Source organism: Macrobrachium nipponense, chromosome 42 (assembly GCF_015104395.2).
Source record: "Macrobrachium nipponense isolate FS-2020 chromosome 42, ASM1510439v2, whole genome shotgun sequence".
Lineage (NCBI taxonomy): Eukaryota > Metazoa > Arthropoda > Malacostraca > Decapoda > Palaemonidae > Macrobrachium > Macrobrachium nipponense.
This window is the reverse complement of record NC_061103.1, coordinates 49644073-49664092: the sequence shown is the minus strand read 5'-3', so window position 1 is coordinate 49664092 and position 20020 is coordinate 49644073. Positions and strand designations below refer to the sequence as shown.

At 41.0% G+C, this 20020-nt stretch overlaps 1 protein-coding gene across 1 annotated transcript in view; it reads left to right on the top strand.

The window, feature by feature from the left end:
• The first annotated feature begins 4818 nt into the window (after positions 1 to 4818).
• Positions 4819 to 20020, top strand: part of LOC135213198 (bromodomain and WD repeat-containing protein 3-like) — a 50573-nt gene continuing 35371 nt past the window's right edge. The window contains exons 1-2 of the mRNA XM_064247169.1: positions 4819 to 5019; positions 10604 to 10701. Of these exons, the coding sequence (XP_064103239.1) occupies positions 4960 to 5019; positions 10604 to 10701 (158 nt within the window). The 5' untranslated portion in view covers positions 4819 to 4959. The remainder of the gene's footprint in view (positions 5020 to 10603; positions 10702 to 20020) is intronic.

Sequence of the window (20020 nt, the reverse complement as noted above, 5' to 3'; positions counted from 1 at the left end):
TTCTGATCTCCTCTACTCCAGGTTTATCTCTTCTTTGCAGCTGGGATCTCCATTTCCAATAGCGTTAGGTCATATTTTTTTCCATTAGGTCCATAACATATTTTCCATTTTGATCAAGTTCTTGTGTCCCTATGAAACCTAGTGCCCATTGAAATCCAAGGACTATCATAGCAGGTCTGTGGATTTTTCTATGGCTACATGTAAGGCACTTATTATTTGTTTATTTCTTTCTTTATCACTAGTTGACATGTAGACCAGAATTATGTTGAATATTGTTGTTCTATAGTTAACCTTTACTATTAGAATGTCTTTGTGTTCTGACTTTTCTTTTTCTATCTGGATCTCTCTTTGGTTCTATACATTATTAGTAGGGCCTCCTCCTTTGGTGTCGTCTTCATCTCTCATTGAGTCTACCATTTTGATGCTTGTTGGGATAGTAATTTTTGCTGTTTAAGGTGTGTTTCTGTGATGCACATAATTGTGTTTTTTTTCTTTTGTTATTTCCACTAGCTCGATTATTTTTGCTTTTGTCAGTCCTTGGGTGTATAAGCTTTATTTCAAGATTTCTTGATATATCTTCTGGTCTTGCTCACTAATTTTTTTCACACTTTCTCTATTTACAAAATTGCTTCTACCGTCTAACCATTTATCTATCTTTTTGCAAACACTTTTTTTCTTCTAGGTCTAATAGTCTAAGATTGTTACTGAAGTTACTTCCTTCCACCTACCTGCCCTAAACTAATTTCCATTCTTCTACTTCCTTCCTCAGAGCTCTTAACATTACTACTATATATATTCTATTTTCTCCTAAATCTAATTTATTTACACTCATAAAAAAATTATTACTCCCTATCTCTAAATTATTTACAATTCTATCTACTTTACATTTTCCTACCTCTAACTCATTTACACTTCTAACAATTCTTTTGTTTCTATCTATATTCCCCTGGATTTCCTTTTTAGAGCATTCTAGTCGTCTGAAAGTTTTCTCTTCTCTTCAGCTCTCCCTTACTTATGAACCATCCTTCCTCTTTGTTATCCTGCTTTTTCTTTAATTCAGATCTTAATATGCTATCTTTTTCTCTTTCTTTAGCAGTCATGTCTGGAACTATAGATATTTTTTTGTAAATATCCTTCTTTGCATTCCTTAGCAGTCTGGCACTTTTTAATATGTTCCACTTTTCCCTTTTCATGCTGAGCTTCACTAGAAGTGGTCTGGGCCTTGATCTGCCTATCGCCTCATTGTTTTGACCTTGTTGCAGTCGTGGCCTACCTAACCTTACTATATCTTTAATATTCCATTCATCTTTATTAAGGTTAAGTTCTTTTGTGAATATTTCGTTGCACCTCTCTTCATCTAGTTTCAAGTTCTCTGTTTCCTCTACTGCTATATGCTCTGGCAGGTTTGAATATGATTAGGTTTTCCTTCCTTCTGTCTTTTGTCCTGGCCTCTCTTATTTCTTCCTGAATTGTTGTTTCCCTTATTCTACTGCTGCTGAGGATCTCTTCCTTTATGTCTTTTGCTAGGGTTTCTTTAATGTCCTTAATCTCATCCTTTATGTCTTTGACTAGGGACTCTTTAATGTCCTTAAAGTCCTTAAGGGTTATTTCTATTTGCAGAAGTCTACCTTTAAGCGTCTGGTTCTCTTCCCTGAGTTCTTTGATCTCTGTATCCTTCTGGTCCTGGCACTTACTACAATCTGCACAATACCATTTTATTACATCTACAGCTCTCTGAATCCCAGCATACTGATCATTAGTGATATTGGTGCAATTCGTATGAAACCATTCCCTACATTTGTCGCATTCTAACGCCTTTTGTTGCCTACCTACTTCCCTTCTACACTGTGGGCACGTGTCCCCTGAATTTTGGTGAGGTCTAGCACGGTTATCAACTCCACCTACGCTATCTCGGTTACTCCTAGATCCTGCCATTTCTTATATATGCCCTAGATATGCAAAAAATGTAAACCAATGTTGCAATACTTGCTTTGTTCGTTCCCTTTTACCTCCTCTTGCTTCCTCCCAATGAACACCATCAATATTATTCTTTGGAAGCTTGAATGACAAGATTCAATGGTCCTTTTGGTGGGCTTGTTTCATAAGAATAGGGTTCTTCATCTTCTGAAGAAGAAGAAAGAAGAAGAAAAGAAGAAGAAGAGAAAGAAGAAGAAGAATAAGAAGTAAGAGAAGAAGAAAAGAAGAAGAAAGAGCGAAGAAGAAGAAGAAGAGAAAAGAAGAAGAAGGATGGGATATGCCAGTGGAAATTGTACCCATAATGGCATAATCATAGGAACACTAGGCACGATCCCAAGATCCATGAAAATTACTACTACTACTACTACTACTACTACTACTACTACTACTACTACTACTACTACTACTACTACTACTACTACTACTACTACTACTACTACTACTACTACTACTACTACTACTAATAATAATAATAATAATAATAATAATAATAATAATAATAATAATAATAATAATGACAATCAAAAGCCACAGTAGTGTTAAAATATATTATTGTACAATGGTAAAAAATACAAGGAGAGACTTTCGGATACTGCTCCGTATCCCTCTTCAGTCCTACTGACGGTCAAACAATGGAGGGAGCGTTACAACAGTGAAATAAATAAATAAATAAATATATATAACAACTGGTTCAAGGCGGATGGATCTAAGTGTTGGTCAGGTAATCCCGTTCGTTGTTTCTGTTGGCGAGACGGCTGGAACGGCGAAGTGGTCGTTCAGGTGATTCCAGCTGAGCAGACACTCCATCGGTGCCATGACTTGAAGCTGTAGTAACCTCAGTCATCTGGGATAAAAGAGAGGTGGGAGCAACATCAGGGGTCTCACAATCACCGGACATATGAGTCCTAAAATCGTTGACAAAGTGGTCAATTATTAAAGAATTGGTAAAACTATCTTCATCAGTGAAGGTTTTGTTCCCGTTCAAAAGCACAACCCCTTTCTAATAGCAGCTCCTTCCACTAGGCGACGAACACCAACATCCCCACTCTTAAAAATGACAGAGGCACCATTCCAATTGATGTTGTGTCCTGGAACGAATGAATGTGAAACAAGGGCATTATTCATTGCATGGAGTTCATAGGCCCTACGATGTTCAGAAAGTCTTACATCCAAACCCCGCCCACTTTCTCCAAAGTATTTCTGAGGGCAATTGGCACAGGGAATTTGATAAACACCGGGTGTTTTCCTAATATCATTGTTGTTATTATTGCACACTAACCGATTTCTGATAGTATTTTTAAAATTGAAAGCAATTTGAATTTCTTTTTTGCTTACTATTTGCAAGATAGCAGGTATTTCCCCAATTTCGGATTGTAAGCTATGGATAAATACTTCTTATTTTGACCACATTAGGATTACCTGCTGCACTCATACCCGTAATATATTCGTTTTGCTTTAGAGACAGCTCTTTCTATAATGTGAGTGGGATATTTCAGACCCTTAAAAACATTGAAGATATGCTGAAGCTCAAGTTCTAAAAGTTCGATATCACAAATACGAAGGGCTCTAAGACAAAAGTTGACAATAATATTCGCTTTTACCCTCAACGAATGAAAGGAATAGAAATGAATGTACCCCTCAGCATTAGTACTTTTACGAAACACCGAAAATTTAAACCTGTTACTTACGTTATCTCTAATAACCAAAACATCCAAAAATGCAAGCTTATTATCTTCCTCCAGTTCAACAGTGAATTTAATTGAGGGTACATGCTATTGGCACGGTCAACTAGCTGTTGTAGCTCTGCGTCGTCTCCTTTGAAAAGAATAAAATATCATCAACAAATCTGAAATTCAAATTGCTTTCAATTTTAAAAATACTATCAGAAATCGGTTAGTGTGCAATAATAACAACAATGATATTAGGAAAACACCCGGTGTTTATCAAATTCCCTGTGCCAATTGCCCTCAGAAATACTTTGGAGAAAGTGGGCGGGGTTTGGATGTAAGACTTTCTGAACATCGTAGGGCCTATGAACTCCATGCAATGAATAATGCCCTTGTTTCACTTTCATTCGTTCCAGGACACACATCAATTGGAATGGTGCCTCTGTCATTTTTAAGAGTGGGGATGTTGGTTCGTCACCTAGTGGAAGGAGCTGCTATTAGAAAAGGGTGTGCTTTTGAAGGGAACAAAACCTTCACTGATGAAGATAGTTTTACCAATTCTTTAATAATTGACCACTTTGTCAACGATTTTAGGTGACCCCCCCCCCCTCATATGTCCGGTGATTGTGAGACCCCTGATGTTGCTCCCACCTCCTCTTTTATCCCAGATGACTGAGGTTACTACAGCTTCAAGTCATGGCACCGATGGAGTGTCTGCTCAGCTGGAATCACCTGAACGACCACTTCGCCGTTCCAGCCGTCTCGCCAACAGAAACAACCGAACGGGGATTACCTGACCAACACTTAGATCCATCCGCCTTGAACCAGTTGTTATATATATTTATTTTTTTTTTCACTGTTGTAACGCTCCCTCCATTGTTTGACCGTCAGTAGGACTGAAGAGGGATACGGAGCAGTATCCGAAAGTCTCTCCTTGTATTTTTTACCATTGTACAATAATATATTTTAACACTACTGTGGCTTTTGATTGTCAATATTATAGCCTCGTTACGGAGGTTCCTTAGTTCAATAATAATAATAATATAATAATAATAATATAATAATAATAATCATAATAACTCCTATAATATAATAATATCAATAAATAATAATAACAAAAATTGAAGGTAACATAGAACGAACAAGGGAGCCGTTTCAAACCATTGTTGTCGTTATTACTACTACTACTTTGCCCAGCATGTTGTCGCTTCTGAAAAAGTTAAACTTGAAGCGTCATTTGTGTATGTCATTGTTCAGACCTGAGACAGTGCTCCCCAAATTTTGCAGTGTATGTCGGTACTAGATATCAGGCAAGATGTCCATAGATTTCAAAGGTTCCGAGAAAAAGCTGTCAAGAGCCGTCCTTGACCTAAAGGTAAGCCACATCCTAGGGTAGAGTTCAAAGGCCAATTACCTAGACAGGTTAATTACAATTTACCGTAAAAAACTAACGTTAAATTGTTAGCTATAGGGTAAAAAACCGCAGGGTACAGAGTGGACCATGTACGATCAGTGTGTACAATCCCCAAAAAAGTACATTATAGGCTAACGCGTCCTGACATCGAAGATGGGCATCAGTCGCGACTTGTTGGTGAGAAACGGAGCTTAAGACCTCTACTCTCCATTCGAAGTAAGTATTTTCTCCAAAGTTAGAAATTAAGGCCAAATTTTAAGATTTAAACAGAGGGTAGTGAAAACTGTCTTAAACGTAGGCTAGTGCAAATCTCACCAAAACGCATTCAACATTTTTACTCACAACTCGGGGTATTTAGAAGATTGATGCCATCTCGATGTTTACGGAGTCGCTTGTGTCAATAAACTAACCATTTCCTGTGATAAATCCGCACACCACTTGTGCCCACAGACACTGGGGCACTTTTATCACAACAAACGGAAAACTTTTCCTCACCGAGTAAACAACTGTTTTGTAGGAGAAGGCGACGAAGCGTGCACTTCGATAATTTTTTAAATAAATAGTAAAACATCAATATTTTACATATATTTATGATGATTAATTTGAAAATATTCGTTATTGAAAAAGTATCTCGATTCTGACTCAAATTTAAGTAATTATTTTTTGGAATTAGAACGTTCTTTTAAGTCCTGTATTATGACGTCACGACATCTTGACTTTCGTACCTATTGCAAATAATTGCTTTACTCAACTTTCTTGCAGAACAGTTTACCAGTTATCCATGCAGATTATCAGCTCTTCATGTAATTGGTGTAATCGTAATGCGCATATACAGGCGGTCCCCGGGTTACGACGGTTCCGGCTTACGACGTTCCGAGGTTACGACGCTTTTTCTTAAATATTCAATGGAAAAATCCGTCCTGGGTTACGACGCTTGTTCCGAGGTTACGACGCTGACGCTTCCGACGCTCCGAGTTAACGACGCTTTTAAAAAACGCATACTATGATAAAAATCCTTTATAGTTTAGCACAGTATATTAATAAAAATAAGTTTCTGGTTAGATTACAACAAAAATTTTGAGATTATGATGATTTTCGACACTTTTTATGTTGTATTTTTCTATGTTTTTTAGTGACGCCTCATATGCGGAACTAGTTTCCGAGCGAATGAATACATACTAGTTTACATATAACAGTCCAAAAGCGCAAATAATGAAAAAATCATTGCTTGTTTCCAGTAATAATAACAAAACGAAGTTTCTGGTTAGATTACAACGCAAATTCCAAGTATCCAAAGAGAGACATTATCCAGTAATTTGATCAGAGAGAGAGAGAGAGAGAGAGGAGAAGAGAGAGAGAGAGAGAGACGAGAGAGAGAGAGAGAGAGGCGTCTTCCGACGCTCCGAGTTAAGGACAGAGAAGTGTTCGTTTCGTTAAACGGCCTCTGACTCATGCCAGTAAATGTTTTGTTGATACTAATAATATAAGCCTATTTAAAGATACGTTTACTTTAATTAGTCTATATGATACGTAAATAGTAATCAACTGTTCTTGTAGCCCTCAATATTTGGCAAAATCGAAGTATCCAAATCCAAAGAGAGACATTATCCAGTACGTAATTTGATCAGAGAGAGAGAGAGAGAGAGAGAGAGAGAGAGAGAGAGAGAGAGAGAGAGAGAGAGAGAGACGCTTTGGCAACAATGGTCTCGGGGGTTTTTATAGCTTCCTTCTGCTTGATGATCGTGGATATTGTAGAAGGATTTCGACCATACTCGTTTGCTATAATTTCATGTTTTGCTTCCATCGAAATCATTTTCTTGGGTTTTTTCTTATCACCTGCTTTGTCTTTAGCTTTGAGACCCATGGTTAATAATAAAATAGACAAAATAACACGAAAAATAGGCGCAAATACAACGAACTAAACAACGACGTGTTAACATGCAGCACCAACAAACAAACAGACTGAACGCCATTTATCGGTCGCCTATACAACTAACACTCATCGCAAAATCGTATCTCAAATATTTCGTTGTATATCAAAGCTTGTATTTTCGCAAATTTTTCTGTTGTATCTCAAAACATTCGTATATTAGGGCAATCGTATGTCAAGTTTCCAATGTAATTTGATCAGAGAGAGAGAGAGAGAGAGAGAGAGAGAGAGAGAGAGAGAGAGACGCTTTGGCAACAATGGTCTCGGGGATTGACATAACGTTTATTTTCTGAACAGATAGGACAGAGAAGTGTTCGTTTCATTAAACGGCCTCTGACTCATGGCAGGAAATGTTTTGTTGATACTAATATATAAGCCTATTTAAAGATACATTTACTTTAATTAGTCTATATGATACATAAATAGTAATCAGCTGTTCTTGTAGCCCTCAAGATTTTGCAAAATCACTCCAGGTTGTACATAAAACTTCAAGAATGTAGTGTCACCAGAGGATTACAATAGTTTTTACCTTCAAGAACCAGCATTCTTTTATGAAAATAACTCCAGGTTGTACATAAAACTACAGGAAACAACATGTAGTGTAACCAAAGGATTACAAGTAAGGTTTTTATAACTTTTTATTAGTTTAAGACATATTTCCAAGCGTCGTTCCGGCTTACGATGATTTTCGGCTTACGACGCGTCTCAAGAACGGAACCCCCGTCGTAACCCGGGGACTGCCTGTATATCTTCATTATTTACTTTTTGGATATATGAAGATGTTTTACTGCCGGATTATCGCCGTAGTGTGACGCAATCGTTTTCGGTCGATGCGCCTCTGTTTTCGCACCATAAGAAATTATGGGGCCGAATTTGCAATGACCAGAAAGTCGTTAAAAGAGGAAAGTTAGCATTGAGGGGCATATGTTTTGATTGAGAAAAATACAAATTTATTCAATAGCTAGCTTGTAAAAAATACTTGTTTTCAAAAAACTTGATTGACAACTAAGCAGCATACCTACTATGGGTTTCAGAGATAGTGCAAGCACGTTTTTGGGCAATACCTATTTCTGTAACGAACACTCGTATCAGAACGAGATTTTACTATAGTGCATTATACCCAGTGCCGTAATTTATTAGGGTATCGTGAATCACTAATCGTAAAGAATAACGACACTTGTCCCTGTACCAAGAGACAAAAACTCCATTATGCAGAAATGGATACGAAAAACTCCATTATGCAGAAATGGATACGAACGCGTAAAAAGCTCCACCTACCCTCCCCCCCCCCCCTCCACCGCCACCCCTTTCCTTCTTCCTTCCTTCCTTTTGCCTTCCTTCCTTTCGCTCTCTCTCTCTCTCTCGTCTCTCTCTGTCCTCTCTCTCTCTCTCTCTCTCTCTCTCTCTCTTTGTTGCCATTCGGTATGTGTTGACCCTCCAAACTGTGGGTATAAGACTACACACAAAACGTTGAAATTGGTGAAATTAGGCTATGTATTGGAAGTATATATACATAAATATTAAAGCAATTTTATCATTATTGCATTACTATGACAACTAGAATTCATGGAAACAGTTTATAATAATGAATCGGCGTATGTGTGAAGCCTCCACTAATGTGGCAACGATGATTTTGCCATTCTTAGCATGCAAACATTAACGGTTACATTTATTTCTGGCATACAGTTATTAAAGAAATTCAAAATACTAATATAGATTTAAATCAGTGAAAAGCGCTAGCGAAAACAAAAAAGCAAAAAAAAAAAAAAAATCCACTTATCTGTAGTCGTTCCTCTATGGTTTTCGGCAACCAGATGTACGACAAGGTTTGAAACATTGGATTGTATCTAGTACTTTAGAAATATCTGTAATTTTTCGGGGTAATTTGGTTGCAAAAAAGGGATAATATACATGAATTAAATTAAAATTTTTAAATAACAAAGTAAAGTTGAACTAAATAACGAGTAAAGTAAACAATTTAGGGAATAAAACTTTGCAGTTTCGTCGTCTGCTGTTCGTAACTGTGTTTGTGGCGCGCACGCTTAGGAACCAGGAACAGCAACTTGTTTAAAGTGCAATGTGTATAATAACAATCAAATAAGCACTGTGGAGTTTCAGTTGTGATGGCAGTAAGGATAAAAACCACCGATTACAAGGTAAAAATGGATTCAGTTCAAACCATGCCCCCGGGAATAAAAAGTTTCATACTTTCAGTAATATAGGCAACAAAATGTTGTTTTATTGTGCTGATTACAACTGCAATCTTGAGTACGATCAATAAACGTTACATATATATGCTAACATTGTTCAAATGAGTGCTGGGAAAGATGGTGTCCATCCGTGACTAGACCCATCCAGCCACACGATCGCCGCCATATTGGATTTCAAAACTGCCTTGAAAACATATTTGACGAAGAGCGTCACATGCTTATTTTAATTCGTATGGGGCTTTCATATATCACATTATGTTGACGAAACTTCAATCTTTTGAATGGTATGCTTAGAGTTGTGATTGTATTCTTGTTTCACCAATTAAATATCGAGTGAATAAGACCCGGCCAGCGTGATGATGGTGGATCGTCCGTGATTGTTTACCCTAGGTCAATTTAGGTATTTCTATCAATGTATCCCAAGTTCCACATTGATGTGCGAAAAAAGGCCATGTTTGGCATCATTTTCGAAAACGGACAGTAAAGCACATAGGTAGACTATGCAATAGGGTAAATGACTGAACAGCGACATAGCTAGCAGCCACCTCTTGCAGAATGCGGCCACTTCCAAAAAAAGCGCTTGAATTATGCTGTTGTTTCGTAATTTAGGAGAAACCACTTAGTAGTCCTACTTCAAGAGGAGTATAGAGGTTTCAGTGCATTGCCTGGATGGGTCATGACTCTCAACTGATGCTCATGGCAGCGAATTCAAGTACTTTTTTGGGAAGTGGCCGCATTCTGGGTTTGGTGGCCACTATGTCGCCGTTCGGTTATTTGCCCTAGTAGTGGGGGGGACCTTGTTGGGAAACTGGGCCTTTTGGATGGGGGAAGGCACATAAGATAAATGATATCCACAACTTGAGTAGGGTAAACGACCGGGCCGCGACTCAGGAAAACCACTTTTTTCACTCTTTATTTAATTAATGAAGCAATAATACAATTAAATATTTAAGCATACCATTCAAAAGATTGAAGTTTCGTCAACAAAATGAGATATATGAAACCTCCTTATGAACTAAAATAAGCATGTGAAGTCTTCGTAAAATATGTGTTCAAGGCAGTTTTTTTAATCCAATATAGTGTCGCTTCAGGATGCAAACCACTTGTCCTTCTCATCTGTGTTAAGCTGTGGGAACTTGAGTGCATTGTGTTATATGAGAGAAGTGTTATGTAGTATTCCTGTTATACATGAAAATTGTTATTCACTTTGCATATTGCAAGTATCTACCTGTTAGTCTTGTTAATTATTGATTAATAATTTTTCTGTATTTATTATCATTATTCCTAATATACATTTAAAAAAATTATATCTGCTGTCAATGATAAATGTTCTTACTTTTGTAATTTTGCCATCTTACTAAGTGTAAGAGAGCAGTTTAGAATAATGAACTACTTTATTTTCCAGTTTATGAAAAAGAGCAAAGAGAAACGTGAGATACTTGACGATGCAGAGGAACGTCAGCAACTTTACAAAGGGCAGCTCAGCATGCTACACGAAGGAGCGTAAGTAGAGTGCAGGATGTTGCTGTACAGTCGATCCTTGAGGTGGATGTTTCTGTGGGATGTATCTCCAAATTATTTTTGGAACATTCACCTATTCACAGGTTTTTTCACAGAGCAGTATTCACTAATTACTGCATTTCGTATTATACATATTTTCTTGACTAAATACATATTTTATGATAAAACTATTAAAAAAGGCAGTTACCATAAGCTTTTTAAGAGGGGGTCTCAAGTATTCACAGATTTTCAATATTTGTTGGTGGTTGTGGTGCCTGTCTCCCTCTAATACAGGGGGTCAACTGTTACAGTAGAATTTAAAAAATTTTTTATTCGTCCCTCATGTACGTATTGTGTAAATCAAAGAAGTCATTTCCTTAAGTAGCTGTTCTCCTCATATAGAAATGTAACCCCATGCTAACATTACCCTAAGACAAAAGTACTGTTGCACTTGTTAAATCTTGTCATATACCAAGGGAGGGAATCAGAAGTCCTATAAATATCACCTGTCACAGGACTGTGGGGACTCCCAGAATGACTGTCTGTTGCTTGTTTGAAGTCCTAACTGATTTCACTACCTTCTTTTGGACTAGATTATCTTGTCTTGGAACTTTACCAGCAACTCATCATCTATTGTACCAGTGATTTGTAGTTACTGGTAGGCAAGTAATTCTCAGTTTGTTCATGAAACTTACCTGTCAGATATATATATGGCTGTATTTTCTGAAGTCCGACAGAAATTGTCAAAAACCCCCTCCGCACACACAGTGGTCGGCCAGGTGGTTAGTACCCATTCCCGCCGCTGGGAGGCGGGTATCAGGAACCAGTCCCATTTTCTATTCATAATTTTTCTGTCGCCGGTGCTGGAAACACCTGTTTTTCAGTACCTCCGTCTTAGGATTTTGGAAACTTCATGGCCGCTAAATATCCTAATTGTCTTTTGATTTATTGACTTGGATTGTGGCTAGGCATACGCTATCTTAAATTGTTTTGAATATGATTCATTTTTTGTATATCTGAATCTAGTTAGGCTAGTTTCAGAGGTGTGTCTGCTAAGATAGGGTGTGGCTACCGAAAGCTTCGGTAGTTCCGCACTCGATATGCACGAGGGCTATGTGTCTTGCTTCTTTGTTGAGATTTGTCATGTAAGGAGTGTGAGACTTTGTCTAATTCCATAAGGAAGACGTTATATATGATTCATATGTACGCAATTAATCAGTAAACAAAGTCAGGGTAGGCTAACCTACCTGTAGACTATTTTGCCTAACCCTGTAGTATGGCCTACGGGCTATAAATATGTCCTCGTGAGGTAATGCCCTTTACGTTATAGATTCCATCTGTATCTTGGAATCTAAGGTGCTCGCTCTCCTATCATTGTGGTGAAAAGTGCTACTTCTGTAGTTTGTTACTCCTAACCCTGTAATGTTGCCTTCGGGCCCTAAACAGTTTCTGTAGAGGGTATTGACCTTTCTCTGATACTCTATCGATTCGTAACTTAGAATCGAAAGTGCTGGCTTTGGAGAGCAAAAGTGAAGTGGCTAAGTGCAGTGACAGTGCCCCTTGTGTAGTGGAGGGTGCGTCAGATCGGCCTTATTTCGCCTCTAGGCCGGGACCTCTGCTTGACTCCCAGGAACAGGGAGAGAGCATGTCGAAAGCGGAGGAGGGTTACGAGGAACTCCCACCGATCTGACGTGCCTTCGGCAGACCTGAAGTTACTCCCAGGCTGCCAAGTGCGTGCACGAATCCTGAAAGGATTGCTTCTCGTCCTCCGAAGCGTCCTCCCTGCGCAGGGTTTGGAGCTTTCGGAAGGACTCGCGCCCTCTAAATATGATATTGTTATGATACAATAAAGTTTGTTCATACTTACCTGGCAGATATATATATAGCTGTATTTTCTGAAGTCCGACAGAAATTCAAAAACTTCCGGCACACACAGTGGTCGGCCAGGTGGTTAGTACCCATTCCCGCCGCTGGGAGGCGGGTATCAAGGAACCAGTCCCATTTTCTATTCATAATTTTTATTTCCACTGTCCCCTGAGGGGAGGTGGGTGGGTACTTAATTATATATATCTGCCAGGTAAGTATGAACAAACTTTATTGTATCATAACAATATCATTTTGTTCATGAAACTTACCTGTCAGATATATATATGGCTGAATCCCACCGTTGGAGGTGGGAAGGGACAGAATAGAAGGATTTTGGGAAACAAATGCATGCAGATGATTTACATCTTGGTTCCACCTGTTAGCATTGCTGGCTTCGTGGTTATTGCCACGTAAGTCTGCTTGTGCTACTAGAGTTGCCAGCGAGGTAGAGACCTATATAGCTGGTGCACTCCAGATGATCTGTCAACAGGGGCGAGACCACGACGTGACTAGACCTATTGACCATACCATGAGGGCTAAGTAAGTAAATAAATAAATATATATAAAAATATATATCACCACCTGACCAACCTAGCCAAAGTTAAGGTGTGTTAACTAAGGCTTAAGAGTTAAGAAGTCACCGTTGTCGGCGACTCAACTACTAAATTAAGAGCTCTTCCTAACCATTTTCTACAGGATAGGATGAGTGGTACTACTTGCCCCCAAGATTGTGTCTGCAGACACTATGGCCCTAGCGAGCAGCAGATCTCTATGTCATCTTCACATCTCGCAGGGAGTGTGAATTGAACACAGAGTTGCTTCGCTAAAACATGGTACTCAGGATGTTGCTGAGTGCCATGCTCTGTGTAAATGCTTCCGAGGCCGCGCCCTCACCTCGTGAGCATTCAAATCAAAAGATTTCAAATCTTTGTGCCAACACAATGAAGGAGGCTTTTTGAAAGAACTCCTTAACAATAAAGCCAGGGTGTTCTTCGATATGGGCATAGTCTGTTCTTTTTCGAACACTGCAGTTGTCCGTACGACTTCGACTTTCTTGAGTTTTATGTAGATAAAACTTGAGAGACCTGACAGGGCACAGGACTCTCTCTGGCTCCTGCCCAATAACTTGTGCCATCCTTGATTCCAAGCTCCTGGCCCAAGAACAAGACGGGTTTCCATTCTTAGGCCACAACGGAAGGCTTAGAGAACGCACCGCCTTGTGTTCTCTAATGCCAAAACTTCTGACGATGGCTGAAAACCTCACTAACCCTCTTTGTCGTATCTAGGGTGGTTCGAAAAAGGGCCTTCCTGATCACGTGCAAGAAGTTAACAGGTAGGAGATGTTCGAATGCTTTGACATCAAGAACTTCAGACTATGTCTAAGTTCCATATTGAAAGCTTCGATCTGGACATGCACAGTCAGTCAGTCTGTACTAAAGTCAGGTGACCGACCAGTTGACCAGTCAGACGCATCAAGGACAGCAAGGCTGTACCCTGAAGACGCCATCAAGGCACCTAATTCTTCGCTGAAGGATGAGTGTCTGGACTGCCTGGGCGATTCAAGCTAAGCAAACCTTGTGGTATGAACGCAACCCAACGTCGTTAGTGAACAACTCCTGAGCCACTCCTGACTCGAGCTTCTGGTGCCAGGAGAAAGGAGCGAGGAGCAAAAAGGCGATTCAGTCCCGAAGGACGAATGCCTGACAGTCCAACCTGGTCTCATGTTAAAACGATCATCGGGGGTGTGTAAACGCAACCGACTTCGTCAACAAGAAACTCAGGGCTACTATGTGTCTCCTGATCTCGCACGAGTGTCCTGACTCCGAGAAAAACAGGTGAGACAAAAAGTAGATGGTGAGCGAGTTTCGAGATTCCACAGAACTCAAAGATCGTGAAGGGCTTTGTTGTTTGACAGAAGCAAATCTCTGAGCCCAAAGGCGTCAACAACATATTTTGCGTATTCTTTAATAGTTGTGACTGCCAGCTTATCCCATTCTTCAAATGGAAAGGGAAGACGGCAATCTTATGCTGTCAACATCTCGATAGTCTGAACGTAGTCAGACTCAGAGCGGAGAGGTATAGGTACCTTTCGTGTTAAAGTAGACCGACTCTCTCGGAAAAGGTCCTTGGAAGGACGTGACCTCTGTGAATCTAGGATCTTGAAGGCCAACATGGGGCGATTAGCGTCATTGTCGCTCCCTGTGATGGTATAAATCATCTTATTACATTTCCTAAGCGTTTGAAAAAGGGGAAAAAGACTAAACATCCATCCCTGTTCAATATCATAGCGAAGAGATGTATGAAAGGACGTCCCTAAAGTCTCCATAACTCTCAACATACTTCTAAAGAAAGATTCCACTCGGAAGACAGTAGTTGCTGCCGTCGATCGAGACGATTCGTACGGACTTTTGCAATCCTGTAACGAACCTCTAGAGGATCGTTACATTCTACGTCTGTTGTTATAATAGGCTCTTTCTCGTAACCGAACAGGGACCGAGAGAAGATACTTCCTAAGATATGAGAGAGCTGTGGAAGATCAGAGTTGATATGGACCACTGTTTCCAAAAACTCGTTTCCAGGACTGGAGGGACGACAGAATTGCTTCCACTTCTTTCAGATTATGATCCAGGACATCTGAAACCCTCTCCAGATGTCCGGCACCTTCTTTCTATCACCTCAAGTGATACTTAACGCACCGAGAGATGTTCAGAATCATTCCTAGATCTTTACTAAATTTCAGTTTCCGTAGGAAAAAACTGTAGAGGTCTGAATTGCAGTCTATTCAGGGAAACAAACTTCTTTAGGAAGGAAATGGTCCCCAGCAAGCTCATCCATTCCCTCACACAGTATGTTTACTTCCCTAAAAAGGCTGCGCTTTGCCTAAGCAGGAGAGCATATAATAGTGAAAAGTTGCGGTAGACTCGTAGGTCCTATACCGTGCGGTAACGAGCACGAAGGAGTAAGCGTATCTCTGAGAACATAGTAAGGACAAAACGAATGCAATGTTTATTCATTCATGTAAGAAATCCCCTCAATCTTAGGCTAAAGTCCGTGATTGTAGGGCAGAGATACAGTTAGTCAGTCAATCCCGCAGGAGAGAGAGAGGACTTAACTGCCAGCACAGAGATACGGTTAGTTTCAGTCAATCCCGCAGGAGAGAGAGACGTAACTACAGCGCATGCACAGCGAACGAGCTGGTACTGCCTCGTTTGGACTGGCGGAGAGGACAGTGACAGCAGCAGCTTACGGATCGTACGTCTCTTAACTTTATGCCTGGGTTGCCAGCTACCCTATTCTACGAAGAAATAGTCCGTAATTTTTAGCATAAAGAGACTCTCAAGCTGGTATATTTAAGCGAAACAGAAAACGCTAAATATATAGATGCGTTTGTGTCGTCATAACACTACCATACAACGGTAAAAGATAAATCGGAAACTCCTGGAAGGCTGCAGGGAGTAACGATTAAATGTCCTTAAATTAATAGACAATAGACCTCTCGGTTGCCATCCGAAGAGGTAACTACAGCAAGCGTATATGACTTGAGCCAACCAGTAGTAAAATAACGCAAGGCAAAATATGATATTATATTGCAATAAAGTTTTTTCATACTTACCTGGCAGACATATATACTATAGCTGAATTCGGAAATACAGCTACATACATATCTGACAGGCAAGTTTCATAAACAAAACTCAAGAGAATTGAAGCGGACAGCTCAAGCTTCTTATGTTATTGGACATAAGCGTTCATTGACGTAGTCTACAAGTCTATTTCTTGTACGAGTCTGCGAATGAATGAGAGCTCTTCCGAATCTTGTCAATAAGAGCTTATCCGCTTACGCAATATAAAGTTAATGAGAAGTTTGTCAATGAGAACTAACCCATTTACGGGACAAAGAGATAATTTGTCAATGAGGGGATACCCACTTACTTGACAAAACGATAGTATATTGTCAATGGGGGAAATTCACTGAATTGACAAAACGTAATCCAGGAAGTCGAGCATTTTATTTCCGATTCCCGTCTCAAACGAGGAAGGGGCAAGAATCCTGTTAAGAGGACGGCTTACGACAGGTAGAACGACGATGTTCAATTCGGCAGCGTAAGTCCCGACTAGGAACTAACAAAATCTATCATCTGAAAAGCCCTTTCAGATGGGCTAAAAAGCTTGCAAAATTTATTGGCAGTATGGCAAAGGAAGTCCTGTCTTGCGCTTTCCTCCTTTTTTGGATGAGTGCCTTTGCAAGACTCCTACTGAACGTTGCCGAGAGTCCCGACGTGCAGGACGTCGAGCTTTTACATAACCCATAGCTGCCTTACCGCAAAGTCTTGACTGCGGTAGAGCAAAAGAGATCTTTCCTTGAGCTTTCCATAACTCCATCCAATCCTGGACTTTACGAAAAGCAATATTACTGACAAAGACCTCTATAATTCACGAAACCCGTGGTCTTGCTGGGTTTCGAAAACGAAGTTGCCTTTTCACTTTAAGCTTCCTCCGAAGCACTGCTTACTTCACATTCTTCGCAGGCGATGTAGAAGGGATCACGAAGTTAGGTAAAAATCTTTAGGCTCAAATCAGCTTGAAGACTTCAACAGAAACGTTCAGCCAGGCGACACACCTGGCGTGCGCGCTCGGCGTCCACTGACTAACAGCGAGCACGCTCGGCGTCCATGTCGAGCAGCGAGCACTCTCGGCGCGCCCGCTCGGCGTCCACTGGCGAGCAGCGAGCACTCTCGGCGCGCCGCTCGCGATCGGTATCCACTGGCGTGCGCTCGGCCTCGCGTCTACTGGTGCGCGCTTGGCGTGCACCCGCGCACGCGCCTGGCGTCCATCCGAACGTCCCGTCCAAGCCGAGCGTCAAAAAAAAAAAGCGTGCAGAAAAGCGTCACGCTCCTGACAGGCGTCAATGCAAGCGAAACTGCCTTCAGGGAAGAGCATTAGACATCTCGGAGAGAAAACCGACTGCACGAAGCAGTCTCAGGTGAAGGGTTGATCGTGTGAGAATACGCGGGGCGAGGGAACGCCTTCTTATTCTCACAGCAACAAAGCTAGGACGTCCGCGCTCAAAAGCGTCCTGCTAATATGACTTGCTTTCCCTTTTCTCGGTGGAAAGACGTACACGAGTTCAGGCGACGTTCGCCTTCTTACTTTCTCACTGCAACGCATGACGAGAGAGAGAGAGAGGACGTGAAACGTCCTCTTCTATAAAGCTTCTTTTGTTCATGAAACTTACCTGTCAGATATATATATGGCTGTATTTTCTGAAGTCCGACAGAAATTCAAAAACTTCCGGCACACACAGTGGTCGGCCAGGTGGTTAGTACCCATTCCCGCCGCTGGGTTTCGTGAATTATAGAGGTCTTTGTCAGTAATATTACTGACAAAGACCTCTATAATTCACGAAACCCAGCGGCGGGAATGGGTACTAACCACCTGGCCGACGACTGTGTGTGCCGGAAGTTTTTGAATTTCTGTCGGACTTCAGAAAATACAGCTATATATATATCTGACAGGTAAGTTTCATGAACAAAAGAAGCTTTATAGAAGAGGACGTTTCACGTCCTCTCTCTCTCTCTCGTCATGCGTTGCAGTGAGAAGTAAGAAGGCGAACGTCGCCTGAACTCGTGTACGTCTTTCCACCGAGAAAAGGGAAAGCAAGTCATATTAGCAGGACGCTTTTGAGCGCGGACGTCCTAGCTTTGTTGCTGTGAGAATAAGAAGGCGTTCCCCCGCCCCGCTATTCTCACACGATCAACCCTTCACCTGAGACTGCTTCGTGCAGTCGGTTTTCTCTCCGAGATGTCTAATGCTCTTCCCTGAAGGCCGTTTCGCTTGCATTGACGCCTGTCAGGAGCGTGACGCTTTTCTGCACGCTTTTTTTTTTGACGCTCGGCTTGGACGGGACGTTCGGATGGACGCCAGGCGCGTGCGCGGGTGCACGCCAAGCGCGCACCAGTAGACGCCGAGGCCGAGCGCACGCCAGTGGATACCGAGCGCGAGCGGCGCGCCGAGAGTGCTCGCTGCTCGCCAGTGGACGCCGAGCGGGCGCGCCGAGAGTGCTCGCTGCTCGCCAATGGACGCCGAGCGTGCTCGCTGTTAGTCAGTGGACGCCGAGCGCGCACGCCAGGTGTGTCGCCTGGCTGAACGTTTCTGTTGAAGTCTTCAAGCTGATTTGGGCCTAAAGATTTTTTACCTAACTTCGGTGATCCCTTCTACATCGCCTGCGAAGAATGTGAAGTAAGCAGTGCTTCGGAGGAAGCTTAAAGTGAAAAGGCAACTTCGTTTTCGAAACCCAGCAAGACCACGGGTTTCGTGAATTATAGAGGTCTTTGTCAGTAATATTGCTTTTCGTAAAGTCCAGGATTGGATGGAGTTATGGAAAGCTCAAGGAAAGATCTCTTTTGCTCTACCGCAGTCAAGACTTTGCGGTAAGGCAGCTATGGGTTATGTAAAAGCTCGACGTCCTGCACGTCAGGACTCTCGGCAACGTTCAGTAGGAGTCTTGCAAAGGCACTCATCAAAAGGAGGAAAGCGCAAGACAGGACTTCCTTTGCCATACTGCCAATAAATTTTGCAAGCTTTTTAGCCCATCTGAAAGGGCTTTTCAGATGATAGATTTTGTTAGTTCCTAGTCGGGACTTACGCTGCCGAATTGAACATCGTCGTTCTACCTGTCGTAAGCCGTCTCTTAACAGGATTCTTGCCCCTTCCTCGTTTGAGACGGGAATCGGAAATAAAATGCTCGACTTCCTGGATTACGTTTTGTCAATTCAGTGAATTTCCCCCATTGACAATATACTATCGTTTTGTCAAGTAAGTGGGTATCCCCTCATTGACAAATTATCTCTTTGTCCCGTAAATGGGTTAGTTCTCATTGACAAACTTCTCATTAACTTTATATTGCGTAAGCGGATAAGCTCTTATTGACAAGATTCGGAAGAGCTCTCATTCATTCGCAGACTCGTACAGAAATAGACTTGTAGACTACGTCAATGAACGCTTATGTCCAATAACCATAAGAAGCTTGAGCTGTCCGCTTCAATTCTCTTGAGTTTTGTTTATGAAACTTGCCTGTCAGATATACTATATGTAGCTGTATTTCCGAATTCAGCTATAGTATATATGTCTGCCAGGTAAGTATGAAAAAACTTTATTGCAATATATATCATATTTTGCCTTGCGTTATTTTACTACTGGTTGGCTCAAGTCATATCGCTTGCTGTAGTTACCTCTTCGGATGGCAACCGAGAGGTCTATTGTCTATTAATTTAAGGACATTTAATCGTTACTCCCTGCAGCCTTCCAGGAGTTTCCGATTTATCTTTTACCGTTGTATGGTAGTGTTATGACGACACAAACGCATCTATATATTTAGCGTTTTCTGTTTCGCTTAAATATACCAGCTTGAGAGTCTCTTTATGCTATAAAAATTACGGACCTATTTCTTCGTAGAATA